Source organism: Lepidochelys olivacea (assembly GCF_965140295.1).
Source record: "Lepidochelys olivacea isolate rLepOli2 genome assembly, chromosome: 1".
Lineage (NCBI taxonomy): Eukaryota > Metazoa > Chordata > Testudines > Cheloniidae > Lepidochelys > Lepidochelys olivacea.
In genome coordinates this window covers 259,434,963-259,454,463 of record NC_140411.1, presented here as the reverse complement: position 1 = coordinate 259,454,463, position 19,501 = coordinate 259,434,963, and the positions used below count along the sequence as shown (strand labels likewise).

The following is a 19,501-nucleotide window of genomic DNA, read 5'->3' as shown; positions in this document are numbered from 1 at the left end:
CATTTTTGGAGCATCAAGATTAGTTAGTTCATTAGCACTTTTAAGTGATGTAAGAGAAGGAGCCTCCATCCCATCTTCTGGGAAACTAATTCAGTCTACACGGCCCTCACTGGTGGCAAGGGATTCCCGCTATCCAGGCAACATTTTCCTTTATTCAGTTTCATCTCATGAAGTGTTATACAACCCCAGGGTCAGATTCTCTCTCCCAGCATAGGCAGCACAAAGCAGTAGCTGGCAATTCCTCTTTTGTAATGGGAACTCAGTAGGAGGGATAGGTACTCCACGCTGGCTTCAGCCTAGGGGCCTGGCCAGGGAAAGAGGTTGCAGCTAGAGCACCTCCAGGTGGATGTGGGCAGCTTGTTGTAACTTACAAGAGCCTTCAGGCTACGCTAAGTCTCAGGAGCAGACCAGGTCTCCTCCCCCCCGCCCCCAACCCCAAAAGGGGCCATGGGTATAGCACCACCTTTGCCATGCCCCTTTCCAAGTTGCACTGAACATGGCTTACCGTAGCTCAGGACCTGAACTGCACTCAATCCTCCTTCTCTGACAGAGTTTTCCCATACACATTTGGTCCCTCCAGTTCCTTGATTACTGTGGTGCTCTTGTCCAGCTCCCATTCAAACAGCGTCCCTCTGGGCTCCGGCATCCCTCAGCAGCACAAAGAAACGGTGGTGCCACCGTATTGCACTATTACATTCTAAAGGGGATGCCAGGCAGCCTGCCCTGTGATCTCTGCCAGTCAGACTTGAGAGCTTAGGGAGAGAGGGTGTAGCCAGAGCTAGTGAACTGTGGTTTGCTGGGTCTCCATCAGGCTCCATCACTGACATTATTTTCCATTCCTAGAAGCTACCTGTTTGACACAGCGGGCAGCCTCTGCTCGCAAGAAGGGCAGGACTTACTGTCAGCTCAGGCTTGAGGTGCGGCAGCTGAGCTTGTGGCTAGAAGCTAGCTCTGGCCTAGGAAGGGACGCTGCAGGACAGGATTGAGGTGGACGACTGTGGTCTGCAAGGACGCGTTCACCTTCTACGCTAAGCCACAGCACAGCTAGGAACACAGGACACCGCTGTGTATAGAGCCTGATGCAGAATGTACATCACACTTTTCATCTACAAAGCAAAGTGCAATGATGGCCACCGTAATTCTGTTCAAGGAGTTAATATCCCCCTTAAGACAAAAGGAACGTAGCTTTATGCACAACCTTCATGTCCCACCTTGGGTCCAAAATAGAGGGATGAGGAGGCGTGAACAGAGCACGAAAAAGCCAGTGAAAAGGGAACGGAAAATAGAAATATTAAGTTTTTCTTTATTAGAGGCATCCATCAGCATATTAAAGCCCATTCAAGTCTTCCAGAGGAGCCTAGCCCTAGCTGGCCTTCTTGTGGCACCCACGGAGAAGACAACAACAGAGTCCAGAAACAAAACAAGTAAAAAACATGTAAATCATAAATTAATGCCCTTAATAGCCTTGCTCACTGCCAACTGGTACAAGTCATCCTTATGGAGTTGGGAGCAGTTAAAACCTTCATCCCCAACGGATCACTGCCACAAACCAAAAGCCACTATATAGAACTGGGACTCCAAAGAGGAGAGAGAAAGAGATGAGGGGTTGGGAGGAATCCTTAGTTCCCCTGATTTTTCCTTTTCCTCTTCCCTTGCGTTAGGGGTGAGGAGCCTTAGCTATGAGTTCCAGCAGGACTTTCTGGTGCAAAGGCAGCAGAAAATGGCAAACTGAACAGTCATATAGCAACAGGGAGAGCTGTAGGGTGGGGGTGGGTGATTTAATACTCCATACTCCTTACATCATGGGTCTAAAATAATCTCCATCTGCAGGCACTGTTTTCCCCTCCCGCTAAGACTGTCTGTTGTTCAACACGCCCTCTGATAGAAGGCCATAGTACCTCCTCCCCAGTTTTGTAATGATCACACCTCTTGGCACAGGGAGGGGTGTACATGACAAGCTGTGCATCCTCAAGGAGCAAATCTGGTTAAGGCCAACCCGGAGCAAAATGTGAGAGGGGAAATGACCAAGGGAACACATGGACCAGAGTGAGCTTGAGCCAATGTGAATTTCACAGACCTCCTCTCTTTGACTAGTAGAAGGTTCACCTTTTGCCCATGTACTGATGAAGATGGTTTCTCTCTGATAAAGACCAGTTCCCTTCTTTTTCTTTGGGGAGGGTGATGCTACACATGGGAAGGGCTCCATGTTGGCTGATGACTTGTTTACATCTACCACTAGTTCTACATCTCAGCTTGCCTTGGTTCTCTTTCTTTTCCATAGGAAACAGTAGCTAAAGCAGGTGGAGAGGGGGCAGATTCCTCTAGCATCCTCACACCTACCTAGAGCCATCAGGGGCAGTAGAATTGTATACAACATTTGAAGTGGGAGAGTAGAAAGGCAAAACCCTCTGGTCCCAGGGTAGTCAGCAGTGGAGCAAGTGGTCCTGCTGACTTCAGCATTTTTCCATCTAGTGAGGGCAGATCAGGAGGAGCCGTTCTTGCTGTCCACAGTCATCCCTCTTCAGGTGCTTTTTTTAGCTGACACAGGCAGCAGAAGAGGAGCAATGTGCCTTTCACACTCAGAAGGGTCCCCTTCGCAGGTGGAATCATATGGTGGGGGGAGGGAATTCCTCAAAGGGTTCCCCACAGTAACCCCCTACCTCAGCCTCTGAGTTGGGCAGTGGAACACTGGGGAAAGCCATCCAGGCAAAGAGGGAGGGAAGGAGAAAGTGGAGGCTGGAAAGAGTGCCGACTTTGCACCCAAGTCATCCCAACTGCCCCCATCCGAAGCAGAGGAGGAATCCCTGGCTGAGCTTATACAGAAAATCACTGAGGACGAATCACCATGTGAAACAGATTTTATCAGTCTCTAAAGTCTTTCCCGCCCGCCGTGTCAGCATATTCAGGCATCATCAATAAGCTTTTCGCCATTTGCTTCCTCCTTCCTCCTGGCCTCTCGCTCTCCTACTTCCTCCTCCTCCTCTGCCCCATCTGAGAAGATGTCCTTCTGACCATAGCTCAGGGTTGTGCGTGCTAGATCCACTTCAATGGGAAAGACATCTGCGTCCCGGAGCACGGCATAGCAGTCATCATTGTACTTGGACATGGTGGAGACAAAGCGCTGGAGCTGAAACACGATGTCCTGTACTGCAGAGGGGATGGGAGTGTGTCAGTGGGGAATATAGCAGGTGTTCCCCCTCTCATGTGCACTCTTGCTTTTTCAGTGACCAACCATCATGTCCACACCCTGTTACCCTGGATTTGAGGGGTGTGTGTACCCCAGAATGTGATCAGGCTACTTGCAACTAATCTGTTATCCACAGATTTCAGAACCCACAGCAGGACTATCACTCCCCTCACCCTCCAGGCTGTGACCAAGCCTCCCTCCCCAAGATTATTCCTATGCAGCAGTCATATTCATGCTCTGTGCACCGCTGTCTCTCAAGCATTGTAACAGAAAGGTCCATGAGGACAAGGGAACCAGATTGGATGAGGTCAGTGAGATGCTGGCAGCAAGGATTTCTGGGCTAAGATGAGGAGGGACCACAAGGGCAAAGAACCCCTGTCTGGATGAAGCTCATAGGGGCCATGAAGGAGTGCAGTGACACTCACCATGTTTCTGGTCCAGCAGTTCAATCTTCTCCAGCACATCCTTCCTCATCTTGGCAAAGCGTGTGCGTGCCTCCTGGCGGCAGCGTAGGACTAGGCGGTACTCATAGTTCCCAGTGCTGACCCTGTAGAGGGGCTCGCCCAGTGCCTGCCAAGAACACCACACTATTTTAGAGACTCCCAAAAAGTCCACAGTGCCAGAGGCTTACTGATGTGACCCCATGAACCTCAGGTCACCATGTGATCCTGCTGCAGCCTTCTTGGGACCACTGAAACTCAGCACAGGAACCACTGATGATGAAGAACATGGAGCTAGTCCTAGGCAAGCTATGAGCTGGAGCCCAGAGCTCTGGGCATCCAAATCTACTGTTAAAACAGCCATTTGAAAGGCCAAACATATGATTGCAGGGATAAAGAAATGAGCATTTCCATGACACAAGGGAATGGGACTTATAGTCCCTTTCAACCTGGGAAGGTGAGAACAGGTGGCCAGCTGGTACTGGATTTCTGAGCTGAGTTATTGAGAGAGGCACCAGTACCCAACAAGACTGGTGCCAGAGGTGTAACTATTGTACATGCAACCATGTGCTTGAGAAAATGCAGGTGAGATAGGTAAACCCTCCTGCAAGCTTCACTATTTACATGTTGCCTCACAAGCAAGCATCAAGGTTTCTTTTCAAATATATAAAACCCTTGAATAATATAGTGCAAGTCTACCCAGGGGTCCATGTGTTGCCTACCTCTAGTCATGGCACTGGAAGTCAGTAAGGGTGGCACTACTGATTGTCCAACAGCACGTTTTTGAGAGGAAAGTGATGAGGTCTATCAGCACAGGGCACAGCAGATTGTGTGTAGGGAGGAAGTACTTACTTGATTGTGCTGTGGGTCTGGAATGTACTCTTCATTCATGTGTACCAAAGCACAACAATGGCACCCTGCTGGGCCGGGGCAGAGATTTTCCTCTCCCATTTAGCAGGATGTATATCATCATCATGGGGTGTTGGGTTACTCAAGTTTTACTAGTTACTGAGGAGGAAGCATTGTCTGGTCCTCTGAGCAAAGAGCTGGGCACCAAGGAATGCAGAGTTCTAATCTCAGCTCTGATACTGACTCCATCTCTGACCTTGGACAAGTCCACATCCCCTTTTTATAGTTAGGGAAACTGAGGCATACACAGGGCGTCTTTATTTACCAGATAAGTTGTTGGTAAGGATTAAGATTTGTACAGCACTTTGAAGATTCACAAGGCTATATTCAATGCTAGGAATTATTTTCCATGCCAGTTTGAGGATTTTACTGAATTTTTGGAAGTCTTCCAATTATAATTACAAATATTTGTTTAAGTACATTGTCACTAGTAGAGATTCTCCTGAAATCAATTTTCCTTAAACAACTACAAATGCAACTTACAAACAAATTTGCATTAGTGTGGGATGCAGAGTATCTAATACAGTTCTTAAGATAACCTGCACATTATACTCAGGTGGAATCCATTAGGATAACACTGTATAGTTATCCTTAACACATACTAGTATTACTAGAAGAGTAGGACACAATTCAGTGAGCATGCAACAGAGGTGATGACTGGTCCCAATGGTTTGTGATGATGGGATCTGTTTCATAAAAGGTATCAGTTATATTTTCTGCATAGAAGTCAAAGACCTTCAGGTTTGAATGCTTCAACAATTATAATGTATTATTAGCAGGGCTAGAGCCATTATATGGCTGTATGCAGGCACATGTGTGTTTCTGTGGTTGCATGTGAGGGAGGACAAAATGCTATAGAAATACAACCTGCAATCCTCATTGTTGCAGCCTCAGTACTCACAATGCAGCTGTATTCCTCATCATCCATCTCCTTCACTTTCAGGCAGTAAGACTACAAAGGAAGGGTTAAAGAACAGAAAACACCAAGGGTTTAAAAAAAAAAGTCTTCACCACACAAAGTAGTGTGTTACCTAGTTTCCAGGCTATCAGAAGTGTAGGGGGTTGTCCCTGCTTTTCAAGACCTTCTCAAATGGTGTGGCCATGGACACTAAGAGAAGCACAGCTGGACCAGATGCAATATCTCAGATGGAGAATGAACCCCGTTTGGAGAAAGGGGAAGCAGACAGGCAGGCAGGAAGGGGAAGGGGCTTGTTATTTATACGACAGTAGCACCCAAAACATCCTGGACTCTGGATAGACATACAGGAAGATTCTGTCCCTCCCTAAGGTCTTCTCTGTGTCCATGTGCTATGATTCTATAAAACCTAATCTCTACCAGATGTTTAAAAACAAAAACAAAAAGAAAGAACAGCTCACCAAGTACTCAAACTTGACATCCAGGTATTTTTTGATGGTCAGTCTTGTGTCAGGAATGGCTTTGTTCAGGTACGTGTTGAGGTCAGTCAGCATCTGCAGAGAAAACATGTTAGTAAAGTTACAGGGCTCAAGAGGAAAAGGAGCATTAAAAGGGAGCTAAAAGGACTTGATGGCCTGCGTGCAATGAGCTAGGGTACTCTCAGTCTCGTTCACAGCAGGGCAGGTGTCCATGGCACAGAAGTCACCAGCACGATTGGTACTATTTGTTCCCTTTTGTTGACAGTCTTAGCAGAGAACTCAAGGTCGGAAGGAACTGTGTAGATGTAAGTACATTATCAACAGATGTGGAGCTCCAAGAGGAGGATAGGCATACTGGAGAGTGTGCATGCAAGTGCGACAGCCTAGTTGGCAGGTGGCCCGAGGGGGAAGTTTGAACAACCATGTTCAAATAACTCTGCAAACTATAGATACATTTACAACTTCTACTCTGTCTTAACTGTCTAGACAGTTCCTTTAAAGAAAGTTTCTAATTTTTCCCATCACAATTTTTAAGACCCTCAAAGTACCCTCAAACTCCTCCATTTCTGGTTTCCTCTCCCCCCTTTGCTCCTTTCTCCTGTATGCTGATGCCAATCCCCTCTCCTGTGCTTTGATTCTTTACCGGTTTGATAGTTTTCAGTAGGCGGATCCCAAATTTCTCGATGCTGCGATGGGCATCTGCAAATTTCACAAAGGCTTCACTGGCAGTTGGCTGTGGTTCCCGTACACCAATGACCGAGAAAACGTCTCCAAATGCTGAGCAAATTAAAAAAATATATACAGATGGAGACGGGGTTTATCTGGAGAGAAGCCTCCATGTCTGATATTAAAGACCATTCCCACAAGCTAGAATTTGGCCAGGAGCAGTGTAACAATCCTGTTCTTGCAGAATGCCACAGGTTCCTTAAAGACCACAAATAGTCAGCGACTCACTTATGTCTCACGTGGAAGATGGTACGTATGGCGGCACAGTGCCCATTAACGCCATGCTAGGGAATTGTTTCTGAACTGACTCAGAAGGAAGTGTACCACTTCCTCACTCATTCCTACAGTACCTAGTTTTCATTGGGGGTCATGTTTCAAGTACTGATTAGGCCTGATGCTTCGGAGATCTGATAATATCATAACCATCCACTCCCCCATCTTAGGGCGGTCAGCCTGCTACAATTTTGAGGACTGAATTCCTTCCAGTCTGTTTACCTCTGTGTGTCTGGGAGAGTTCAAAGAAAGCTCTAAGGAGACTCTTGGTGTGCTCTGTCATGCCTGTGTTGGGGAAAAGAGAGAGAACATACAAATCATCCCACGGACACAGAGTATATCCTCCCTCCTCCAATTCCAATCCAGATGTCTGACAAAAGAGGGCAATTTACCTTTGTACAGCTCTGCAGTTCTCTCCAGCTCCTCCAGCCTCTTTACTAATCCATCTAGAGGGGAGCAAAGAACCAGAGAACAGGTGGTTATGATGCTGAAGTCCAGGGGAACATAGGGATGTGAGGGCATTTATTTTATATTAATGGTTGAAAATACTCTCTCTCCACCTCCTCAAAAGTCCGGTTCCTTACCCAACAGGTAAAACTTTATAAATAAATCCAAACTGCCCCTGCCGCCCCATCCAACCCCCCCTCTCCTTCCTGACTGCCCCCCTAGAACCGCTACTTCCATTCAACCCCCCTATTCCCCGCCCTGTGACTGCCCCGCCCCCTATCCACAGCCCCGCCCCCTGACCACCCCCTTGAACTCCCCTGCCCTTTATCCAACTCCCCCTGCTCCCTTACTGAGTGGCCTGGAGCACCGGTGGATTGCATTGCGCCGGTGGCACGGCGAGCTGAGGCTGCGGGGGAGGGGGAAGAGCAGGAGAGAGGCCGGGGGCTAGCCTCCTGGGCCAGGAGCTCAGGGGCCAGGCAGGAGGGTCCTGTGGGCCGGATGTGGCCCACGGGCCATAGTTTGCCAACCTCTGCTCTACCACTATTCTGAGACAGAAGAGGTTGTACATGAAGAAGTGCCTGACAGACACTAATACAACATCTTTTATCCAGACATCCCACACAGTGCCTAACATATTAATTTATTATTTGGGAATTGGGATTGAACATATGGACAGTCGTGAACTCCTTGACTATTAGAAGTTGAAGTCTGGGCCACAAGTAATTGGAAAAGTTGTTTTCCCTACACTTGTAACCAGGTTTAAAATGTGACCAAAAGCTCCATTCTTAACACACATGAAAGGGTTAATGGAGAATCACTTCATTCACCACTGAAATGCAGCTACATCCAGAGTGGAAGGTGGCAGCTGTATAACAGCACACTACCCTGCCGTTTAGCACAGGAAGTTCAGAACTGCCATATCCATTTGGGACTGCAGAGGGAACTGCATTTTCTGGGTGTGACTGACACCATTATGAGGGACATATCCATTCAGCCAGGGAGACTTTTTTGAATCCAGGTTTATTATGCACCTGGCACACTTGCAGGCAGTGTGTTTCACACAGGGTCACTATAAGGTGTGACATGACACAACAAAACTGAAACAAATGCCTGCAGAATACAGTTAAAGAAATGATAGGAAGGACACTAGCAGATATGAGGGCTGTTGCTTGGTATAATTATTTTGACCTTGCAAAATGATTGTTGTGTCACTGAATCAAAATGCTACGAGGTTGCATTGCCATGCAGTCATAACACTGCAACGCTGCACAACAAAAAACACTCAGGAATCTCTCACTGTCCTGCGATCTAAGTACATGAGACTGTGTCTCATGCAAGTATCAAGAGAGGTGCCTGCCCTAGTCAAACCCCTTGCCCCCATAGTACCACTGGGCTCCAGCTTAACATTGCCCCCCATGGCATTATTGGATACCAGCTTAACTGACATTGCCAATAGCCAAACAGGAAGGTACCGTTTGCAAGCTGCTTACCGTTGCAAAGGATGGCTCGGCTTAGTCCCAAGGCATCTGCGGTACCCGAGCTCATGTTCTCCACCAATCGGTGCTTCACTTTCTTCAACACTACACCCCCCAAAAACGTGTCAAAACTCAGGATCACGGTAATTTCCACAGTCACAAAGAACACAATTAAAAAAACTCAAGTTTCAGGTACCAAACTGGCTAGACTGAGCCTAACTCAGCCGAGCTCAGAGGAGACTGTGCAGAGAACCGAAAGAGAATGCCACAGAAATTAGATGTAGGGAAGATCTGAACCTGGGCCAATGCAGGTATGTTTCCTACAATATGTGCTCTATTCAAATCCTATACACCCCAGGCAATGTGGCTTCCACAACTTCCTTTGGTAGACACAGCCTAATAGATCTCACCACAGGAAATATGTCTTGACATTCAAGACCATATCTTGCTTACTTTACTCAACTGATTTATTCCAAAGAAGTTAACAGAATAGTGTGAGTGTAAGGCCAAGTAGGATTTAGTGCTTGCCAAAATTTTCCCTTTGCTTAATTTTATCTCATGACTCTTAGTTAAAAGTCTTTGTACCATCCTTAACATTTCCTCTCTGTTTGGTGATCATACCCTTCAGATTCCTGAAGATAATTATTCCCTTTTTGTAATCCTATGACTACTCTACATGTATTTAGGGCCTGATTTTTCAGAAGTGCTGAATGCCTGCCGCTCCCAATGATGTCAGCTGAAGTTGTGGATACTTGGCACCTCTGATAAATCAGGCACTTTGCTCTTATTTTTCCTCAGAAATCCATTTCCCAGCCCCTGTGAATTTTTGGCTGCTCTTGTCTGAGTTTCCTTTTGTTTGTCAGCATCTTCACTGACAGGGGACAATGAAAACAAAAGAAAATCCAAAGAAATAAATAAAAGGGGCTGCCCTTTACTATATGCCCTGTTCAGCTTTTCCAGAGTGTGTCATGTTTAAAGGAGACACTCAGGTAGGTTAAACTCAAAATGTAGGTTTTGTTAAAAAAAAAAATTTTAAAAAACCCCATATGGAGAGAAATGACATAATGATTATCTAAAATAAGATTAACTGAAGACAGGAGTTTCAGACTGAAATCTTTCCAGGCACTGTCAGAAATCTAAAAACATCAGCAACGGCAGACTGAATGAAAAACAGTATGTGAAACTGACTAGTTGAGTTTCACTGTCCAAACTGAACACAATGCAGAAAACAAGCAACAGCAAAACTGATAAAGTTAATTTAATTTTAAATAGTCAGGTATTAGTAACACAGGGAAGGACTTAAAAAAAAACCCCAAAACACCCAAGTTTTAGCTTGTGTCCATTTAAAAGAGACAAAATAACAGCAAATACTGAAACAAAGTTTGATTTTGATTTTGGCTGGGATCTCCTCACCACCCTCCTCCAACCTTGCATATCAAGGGAGAGAGAGAAACCAGCATGTCTTACCGATATCCAAGGACTTGCCCTGCTTTGGGTCAGCTTGGAGTTTGTTGTAGTGAATCGTCACTTCTCCCTGGGTGGAATAGCAAAGCCAGAGCTGTTGTTCTGGAATTGAGCAGCAGGGACCGCCTCTATTGAAGGACAACAGTTTATAATCTGTGACCCGACCTGTTCCACTGGACTGTTCCTACTTCTTACCTTTACTACCTGTATCATTTTGGCCACCTCCACTTTGGTTTTCCCTTTTACTGACTTCCCATTCACTCCTGTGATTTCATCGCCAGCCGCCACAGTTCCATCCAGGGCTGCCGGAGTGTTATCAAACACCTAAGAGAGAAGAGGAAGACTAGAGGAAATATGGAGCTAGAAAGAAGTGCAATTAGTCTTATTTATGGGCCAATCTCTATTTTGCTTCCCTGCCCAACCCATAACACTTAGATACCCCACATAGATGTGAGGAGAGTTGAGCACCCAGTTCCTTCTGGGGCCTGTCACCTCTACTTTGTGCATCATCTACGGCAGGATTTCTTGAAGTCTAGTACAGTAGTTCTCAACTTTCCAGACTACTGAGCCCCTTTTGGGAGTCTCATTTGTCTTGCGTACCCCCAAGTTTCACCTCACTTAAAAACTACTTGCTTACAAAAATCAGACATAAGAATACGAAAGTGTCACAGCACACTATTACTGAAAAATTGCTTACGTTCTCATTTTTACCATATAATTATAAAATAAATCAGTTGGAATATAAATATTGTACTTACATTTCAGTGTATATCATATAGAGCAGTATAAACAAGTCATTGTCTGTATGAAATTTTAGTTTGTACTTATTTAGCTAGTGCTTTGTATGTAGCCTGTTGTAAAAGTAGGCAAATATCTAGATGAGTTGATGTACCTCCTGGAAGACCTCTAAGTACCCCCAGGAGTACACATACCCCTGGTTGAGAACCACTGATCAAGTACATCACATATGGCACTCCCCCCCTCCAACCCCTTTGAATTTTAATATGCTCCCAGCACTCTGCTGATTCTCAGGAGGACGTGGTGAATTTAGGAGCCTTAACTCTATCCTTCCAGAACTATTCCCAGCTAGTGTGAGAAACTTCCGTTTGCTGGCAAAGAAAGAGGATACTTCGCACTCTGACAAAAGCAGAAAATATAAGGTTCTCCATGCCCCCCATAGCTTCCATCTGTCAAGTTTAACATCGCTTCACAAGGACAATCATAATATTTTCCTCTTCCATGAGTGCCCACCTGAACAATATAGAGACAGGGACAGTACTGTGCTCCTCCCCCAATGCTGATCCCAATCAGATTCTGAGAGTCCTTCTTCAAGGTTACTGTGCCAGGAACGGTGGGGATCCCACTATAACAATATAGAGAGAGAAATGATCACGGACACAGGTTGGTATAGCAGTATCTGCATGCAAGAGCTAAAACGTATAATCTGAAAATATACCAGATACTTCTCATCTGAACTAATCATATTATCGCTGCTGTTTAGCCTTCCAGCCCAGATTGGAAGGACCTTACCCAAACATGATTTAGATATGTTTATTTGAAATCACTAAATTGAACAAGAGGCTAATGATTACATATGTGATAATGGAAGTAGCCTAGCGAGCAAATCCAGTGTTGCGGTCAAAACTAGGCACCTCTGTCTTCTGTCACTGTGAATGGAGAGAGAGAACTCCCAAGGTATCTTTTTCAGAGTGTATGTGAGGGGAATAGAGATAGAAAAGACACTCCATGATACACTGTGAAGCATACTTAAGACCCTCAAATATTTTGGTGGCTATTTTTTTCAATCTGTATGCAAGAGTTAGGTGAATAAATGCACAACATAAATATGCGGGGATGAGATATGACTGACAGCGAAGACTACTCTCAAAATAAAGAGTCCCTCTATTTACCCTGCAAAAAAACCCCTTTTATTTCCAAATAAAATTCTAGTGCTGTCATGCTGGGGAGCTCCACATGCCTGTCATAGACCTATGGATTATTAAGGCTACATTTTAGTTACAGGTATATTTAGAAAAAGTCACGGACAGGTCACAGGCAGTAAACAAAAATTCATGGCCTGTGACTTGTCCGTGACTGTTACTAAAAATACCAGTGAATAAAACTTGGAGGGGGGCTGCCTGGGGGCCCGTGGGTGCGGGGGGGGGGCCTGGCTGCTGGGGGAGGGAAGGGCGGGTGGGCTGCAGCGCATGGCTCAGGACCCCTGCTGGGGGGTAGGGGAGCACGCAGGCAGCAACACGCAGCCTGGGATGCTCACTGGGTGCTGGAGGCAGGGGGGTTGGCAGGGCTGACAGCCTCCCTACCTGGCTCTGTACCTTCCCCTCGCCCCAGCAGCAGAGTTTGGGTGTGGGAAAGGGCAGGGGGTTGTGGCACAGGACTGGGTGAGGCGGGATCTGAGTGGCGCTTACCTGGGGGGCTCCCCAGAAGTGGTGACATCCCCCTCGCTCAGTTGATAGGTGGAGGCATGGCCAGGCAGCTCTGCTTGCTGCCTCTGCCTGCAGGCACTGCTCCTGCCACTCCCATTGGCCGCAGTTCCCAGCCAATGGGAGCTGTGAAGCCAGCACTCTGGGCGGAGGCAGCTCACAGAGTTGCCTGGCCACCCCTCCACCTATCAACTGAGCGAGGGGGATGTCACCGCTTCCGGGGAACCCCCCCAGGTAAGCACCGCCCAGAGCCCGCCTCACCCCAGTGTCCCAACCCCCTAGCCCTCCCACACCCAGACTCTGCTGCTGGGGGAGGTGCGGGGGCGCAGGGGCCCAAGACTGCCCCAGCAGCAGCCAGTGTGCCTGGTTCAAGGTTTGCCTGAGCTGCCCCTGAACCAGGCGCACCGGCCACTACAGAAGTCATGGAAAGTCACGGAATCCATGACTTCTGTGACAAACTCACAGCCTTAAGGATGATACACTCTCCCACCATTTCTTCCTACTTCCCTCTCTACCATTCCAGCAGAGCGCGCACCTTGAGAACACATTAACACTGTTGTGCAATCAGCAAATTAGGAAGAGTCATTGTAGAGCAATAAAAAGCTTTCCCCTCTGCTCACCACCACTGCAAGGCTCCATCCCCACTAGCCATAGGGAATAAGACATCAAAACTGAACAATGAACCTAGATCTCCAACACACATCACCAGGAGCGAACAACTCTGCCTGCTTTGAGCAGGTCTGGGTTGCAGCTCCTTAGGCATCTTCTACACTTAAAACTTAGGATGACCTAGCTATATCGCTCAGGGCTATGAAGAATTTCATGTCCCATGCAAAACAGTTAGGTCGACCTGTAGACAGCGTTAGGCTGACAGAAGAACTCTTCCATCCACCTTAGCTACTGCCTCTTAAAGGGGTGGATTTACTACAGTGATGAAAATACCCTTCTGTCGCTGTAATATGTGTCTACACTACCACAGCATAGCTGCAGCACTGCAGCTGTCCCACTGTAGTGTAGACATATTCTTAGTGATATTCAGGTGTTGGGAAAGGGAAGTGAAGCACTCACAGTTTATCCTCCTCAATGTCATAGTCCAAGTCTCCAAACATCGCTCTGGATGGCTGGAGTCTTTTGACCTGAGACTCTGTTTACACCAAAGTACCTGGGAAGAGGGAAAAAAAAGAACAAAACCCAGTAAAGTTAATTATCTGAATTCATTTACGCTCAGCAGCTAAATCTGAAGACTCAAACTATGCCCTTTGTCAGCCCCTTTCTCTCTCTCTTCCAACGGGCATGGAGCTGTCAATCCCTCTCCTGCCTTGGGGAGGAAAGATATTTCAGACCCTTCTGATTCTCCACTCTGGGTTAGGGATGGGGATAATGGTGCTGGTTTTTATTGTTTCACAAGCTATTCAAGTACTGGCAATGCTTAGGACAGAACACAGTCCACTTTGGAAACTTGATTATTTGTGTGTTGTATCTGCCAGCACAACACTTTTGAATGGATCTGGAGTCTTATCCCCTTCATCCACGTTCTAAGTCTCCCAGTTTCCGTCACGCCGTTGGGGTGGCTGGCACCTGATACGGGGAGCCTGCCTGTGCTCTGCGCCCCACGGGGTGGGTCTGTGAAAAGGTGCCCATGCTGTGGGGCCACCTGCCAGATTCGGTGCTGCCGGGGCCTGGGGAACCAAGGGGGTCGGTGGCTGCTCGGCATGGGGGTGGGAGGGCTGCCAACCATTGAGGGATCCCTCTCTGGTGCTCGGGGTGAGGTGACACAGCAGGCGAGGTGCAGGGGGCCAGGCTGGCACGGAGCTCTGGCGGGAGCAGCTCCCGGGGTGGGGGTGGGGGGAGAGCAGGGCCAGGGCGACAGGGAGCTAATGGGGACCCCTCAGACTCGCCCCTTTGGGGCTGGCAAAGCTGCAATGAGGGAGGGGGTCAGTCACTCACCGGAAACGGCTGGCTCGAGCTGGGTATCTGCATCCACCTGCCGCCTCTACCTGTCAGAACACCGCTCCCCCGCGTCACTTCCGGGCCGGAAGCCTCCTACCCAACCTCTCCTTCCCTCTCACCCCCGCTTCGCGTGCCGGGGCGAGCAGCTGTCGAGAGACCTGCCCGCTGCCCCCACGCTCTCCTCTCGCGATAAGACGTGCCGGATCTTTGAGACAGAGGAGGGGGGACAGGAGAGCGGGTTGCCATAGAGACGGAGTGTGCTCGACTGCTCTCGGGACAACCAATGGCGGAAGGGGCGGGGCCCAGCTCTGACCCGCCCCCATGTTGGGGGAGGCACTGAGGCGAGGCGGAGGAAGGGACGGTTAGGCCGGGGCTCCGACTCCCTTGCCACAGCGGGGCCGCTTGGGCGCCTCTGCCGACTCCCCGCGTCCCGTCCCATCCCCTGCCTGGGCCCCTGCAGCGGGGCGGGGCGGGGCGGGGCGGGGCGCGCGGCCCCCAGCCCGGCTAGAAGCCGTCGGGCGACCGGCTAACGCCAGCGCGCGCCCGTCTGGCCCCCGGGCTGCACGGGGCGAGTCTCGTCCTCTGCTATGGCGGGAGGAAGGGTGGCGCCGGCTCTGGCCTGGGCCTGGGCAGCCCTGGGCTCCTTTCCCAGCTGTGCCGCGGGCCGTGCAACCGGGGGCGAGTCACTCCGTCAGCCCTGGGCGACCGTGGGACGATGGTTCCCCGCCTCCCCAGGCCTGCTTGTGAAGCTAGGTTACAAGGCTCTCGGCTCCCACATTGATGAGAACCATGGAAATGCCGAATGTTAAATAGCAAAGATGGAGGTTGGCCGAGCCATCCAAAAACATCTCAACAGAAGAATCAGCCCCTCCCCTCGACCAGGATCCACCCTCAGCCTCATCAGAAATGTCTAAAATAGACAATCTCCCTAAGGCGGTAGCTTGGCGTATGTAAAATCTTTGGCCTGAATCTCAGTCCGGGTCTATGGGGGGGGGGGAGGGGCGTGCACAGTAGACTGTTTTGCTGGGTTGCTGTTGGTGGTGGTTTGGGTTTCCTCCCACTCCACTGCTTTTGCTGAAATCATTGGTATTTTCTTGTTGACATAGTTTCCTACTGGATTGCCAAAGCCGTCATGGCCATGTGGGTTTGCTGGTCCTTGGTAAACTTTCAGGTGGAATGCTTTACTCATGACGATGATATAAACTGATCTTCAACAAAACTCAGGAAAAGATACATTTCCAAAACTCCCCTCTGGGAGAAGGTAAATCCTCCTTTTTCTATATTTTGTTGAACCCTGTTCTACACTGAAGGTAGACTACAGCATTCCTCCATTGGATACATTTTTATGGTGCTATGAGTTTTGGTCACTTACCAAAGTAGACCTGTGTTAAGGAAAAGTTAGCACATGTGACTCCCTTTTGGTTTGGGGCCCACCATTGTTTAAATGCCAGCACATCATACACCAGGAGGAGTGATCCTTAGATACTGAATCCCTGTGAAAATCCTCCTCCTTGTCTCCAGCCTGCCTTGATTCCCAGTATCTGGTTTTTGTCAGTCTCTAACTCCTTGTCTCTTGGCCTTGATGTGAGGCCTCCATTCTGATAATAAAAGTTACTGATGCATGGCTTTAGGACCATGCTGTGTAATTAACATACTGGTATAGCACGAGGAATGCACCAAGCAGGGATAGGTGGTAGATAAGACAAGGGTTTGTTTATTGGCTAAGGTTTCTGATGCACGAGGGCAACATGCTTTGCTAAAAAGTATATAACCTTTGTATAATCTGTATTCAGGGTCGTCCCCCCCCGGCTAGCAGGGGGGCACCACGCTCGAGCGTAATAAACTTAGTGTCTTTTGGGAACTCTGCAGTTGTGGACTTTGTTTCTGTGCCTCAGCCTAGATTCAAACTGTGTGTGTCCTATCAGGTGTAATTCGTAGCATTGGTGTGCATGTTCTATCAGGTAGAAAAGGAGTACTTGTGGCACCTTAGAGACTAACCAATTTATTAGAGCATAAGCTTTCATGAGCTACAGCTCACTTCATCAGATGCATATCGTGGAAATTGCAGCAGACTTTATATATACACAGAGAATATGAACCAATACCTCCTCCCACCCCACTGTCCTGCTGGTAATAGCTTATCTAAAGTGATCATCAGGTGGGCCATTTCCAGCACAAATCCAGGTTTTCTCACCCTCCACCCCCCCACACAAATTCACTCTCCTGCTGGTGATAGCCCATCCAAAGTGACAACTCTTTACACAATGTGCATGATAATCAAGTTGGGCCATTTCCTGCACAAATCCAGGTTCTCTCACCCCCTCACCCCCCTCCCAAAAACCACACACACAAACTCACTCTCCTGCTGGTAATAGCTCATCCAAACTGACCACTCTTCAAGTTTAAATCCAAGTTAAACCAGAACATCTGGCGGGGGGGTAGGAAAAAACAAGAGGAAACAGGCTACCTTGCATAATGACTTAGCCACTCCAAGTCTCTATTTAAGCCTAAATTAATAGTATCCAATTTGCAAATGAATTCCAATTCAGCAGTTTCTCGCTGGAGTCTGGATTTGAAGTTTTTTTGTTTTAAGATAGCGACCTTCATGTCTGCTATTACCAGCAGGAGAGTGAGTTTGTGTGTGTATGGGGGTGGGGGGGATGTGTGAGAACCTGGATTTGTGCTGGAAATAGCCCAACTTGATTGTCATGCACATTGTGTAAAGAGTTGTCACTTTGGATGGGCTATCACCAGCAGGAGAGTGAATTTGTGTGGGGGGGGTGGAGGGTGAGAAAACATGGATTTGTGCTGGAAATGGCCCACCTGATAATCACTTTCGATAAGCTATTACCAGCAGGACAGTGGGGTGGGAGGAGGTATTGGTTCATATTCTCTGTGTATATATAAAGTCTGCTGCAGTTTCCACGATATGCATCTGATGAAGTGAGCTGTAGCTCACGAAAGCTTATGCTCTAATAAATTGGTTAGTCTCTAAGGTGCCACAAGTACTCCTTTTCTTTTTGCGAATACAGACTAACACGGCTGTTACTCTGAAACCAGTTCTATCAGGTGTAATTCGCAGCATTTGTGTACGTGTCCTACAGGGTATAATTCGCAGCAGTTGTATGCATGTCCTACTAGGTGTAATTCGTAACACCTGATCAGGCTAATGAGACCCAGAATATTTGCTTGAGGTTATGTTGAAAGTTAGATGGACATTTAAGCCTAGCTCCTCAAAGGTATTTATGATCCTAAGTGCCACTGAAATCAATGGAAGTTAGTCACCTAAATACTATTGGCAATCTGGGCCTTACTGTCTTATTCTAGGAACATTTTGTGCTCTTAGTCTAATGCAGTGTTTTCCCAAAATGTGCGTTGTACAAAGGACTGTCTGCTGTGGCAGGAGGGTACAGACAGGTCTCTAGAATCTCAACTTTCATTTTAAAAAAAGAGTAAGTCTTGAGCTCAGTGGTTCTCAAACTTTTTTTTCCCCCCTCCTATGGACCACTTGAAAATTGCTGAGGGTCTCAACGGACCACTTAATATCTCCGAATGTGGTTTGTACTGTTAGCTAACTATTGCAAAGCGCTTTGGATAAATGTGCTGTATATATATGTGTGTGTGTGTGTGTATATATGTATGTATGTGTGTGTATATATATATATATATACACACAAATATATAAAAAAACCTTAATGATAAACTTTGTTTGTTCTACAAATAAAAGCACACCTCATTTTAATATCAGTAGTGTTACCTTTCTAATGTGATGGATGTGCCCGCTCTCCCCTGCCATGGCAGCCCCGAAGCTTGGGCTGGGAAGTGGGGGTCTCTCCCCTGCCACAGAGCTTAGGCTGGGAAGGAGGGCCATCTCTCCCTGGCAACTGCAGCCCTGGAGCTGGGGAAAGTCACCTCCTTCTCTGGCCACCACCGCCCTGCATGTCTCAAATTCCTCCCACCCCCTCTTTTCACCCCACTGCCTCCTCCCACCTACTGCCTATTTCCCCCCTCCCCCCCCCCAAGGCCACCACCTCACCTTACATGTGTGTCTTCTCCAGGGTCCAGGCACCTAATTAGTGGAGCCATGCCTGCACAACTCCACTAATTTGGTGGGTGGCCCTTCATTCTCTCGTGTGCAGCTGCCCAGGCACGCTCTTGGATCACAGTTTGAGAACCTCTGCTCTAGCTGTTACATTTGCAAAGAAAATCTTCAAAGTGTGATACAAGGGTAACCGGTGCAGAGATGTTTTCAGAGATCCTGAAACAGCTTTGAAGTGTGAACTGGTCTATCCATTTCAATGTTGCTAACTTGGATGCAAGTGATTATACTGTTAGTTTCAACATTGATGACTATTTCACTGCAGGGTGAATAAAAATTGATGATTAAAAAAAATTTTTAATCAGATTTTTTTATTTCATTTAAATTATAAAAATGAATATGAAAAATAAACCTGTTTAAAATGAAATCCAAATTTATACAAAACCTATCACAAAACTTTTCAATAAAAAATATGCTGAATCCATGAGCCTCTACTAAAAAATGTAGCGTTAAAGGCTGCTTTTCTATGTAAAGAAAGATGTTTTCCCCCTGATTTCTAACTTTTGAGGTCAAGCTTTGTAACTATGGCACAGTAGGTCATGTCATGTACTGTATTAAGGGCTTGATTCTGTGGGTTACCCAGTGTGACGAAGTGGGACTGTTAATGTTTCCTCTGAATGCTGTGGGGTGCCTCAGTTTCCCCTATGCATTTCTTAAGTCTCTAGGTGGTGGGATAAGGGGGTGTAATTGTTGCA

General features: G+C 47.5%; 1 protein-coding gene and 1 long non-coding RNA gene across 2 annotated transcripts in view; one reads left to right on the top strand and one right to left on the bottom strand.

The window, feature by feature from the left end:
• Window positions 1-1,283: 1,283 nt before the first annotated feature.
• Window positions 1,284-14,861, bottom strand: PICK1 (protein interacting with PRKCA 1). The gene is made up of 13 exons (XM_084620268.1): window positions 14,705-14,861; window positions 13,826-13,919; window positions 11,568-11,679; window positions 10,512-10,640; window positions 10,320-10,386; window positions 8,868-8,957; window positions 7,323-7,376; window positions 7,153-7,215; window positions 6,575-6,708; window positions 5,914-6,006; window positions 5,438-5,488; window positions 3,613-3,757; window positions 1,284-3,147 (listed from the first exon to the last, which is right to left on the bottom strand). Exons 2-13 carry the CDS (start codon window positions 13,864-13,866, stop codon window positions 2,903-2,905), a joined length of 1,224 nt encoding a protein of 407 aa, XP_084476394.1. The 5' UTR covers window positions 13,867-13,919; window positions 14,705-14,861; the 3' UTR covers window positions 1,284-2,902.
• A 199-nt stretch (window positions 14,862-15,060) lies between these two features.
• Window positions 15,061-19,501, top strand: part of LOC311516324 — a 28,369-nt gene continuing 23,928 nt past the window's right edge. Inside the window, exon 1 of the long non-coding RNA XR_014710381.1 lies at window positions 15,061-15,653. This is a non-coding gene — a long non-coding RNA (uncharacterized lncRNA). The remainder of the gene's footprint in view (window positions 15,654-19,501) is intronic.

Excerpts from the sequence above, each read along its gene's own strand:
- PICK1 (XM_084620268.1), bottom strand. The coding sequence starts at position 13,866 with ATGTTTGGAGACTTGGACTATGACATTGAGGAGGATAAACT. Across the intron at positions 11,680-13,825 it reads GACATTGAGGAGGATAAACT|TGGGATCCCCACCGTTCCTG; the intron begins GTGAGTGCTTCA and ends ATATTGTTATAG. Across the intron at positions 5,489-5,913 it reads ATGTCAAGTTTGAGTACTTG|TCTTACTGCCTGAAAGTGAA; the intron begins GTGAGCTGTTCT and ends CTTCCTTTGTAG.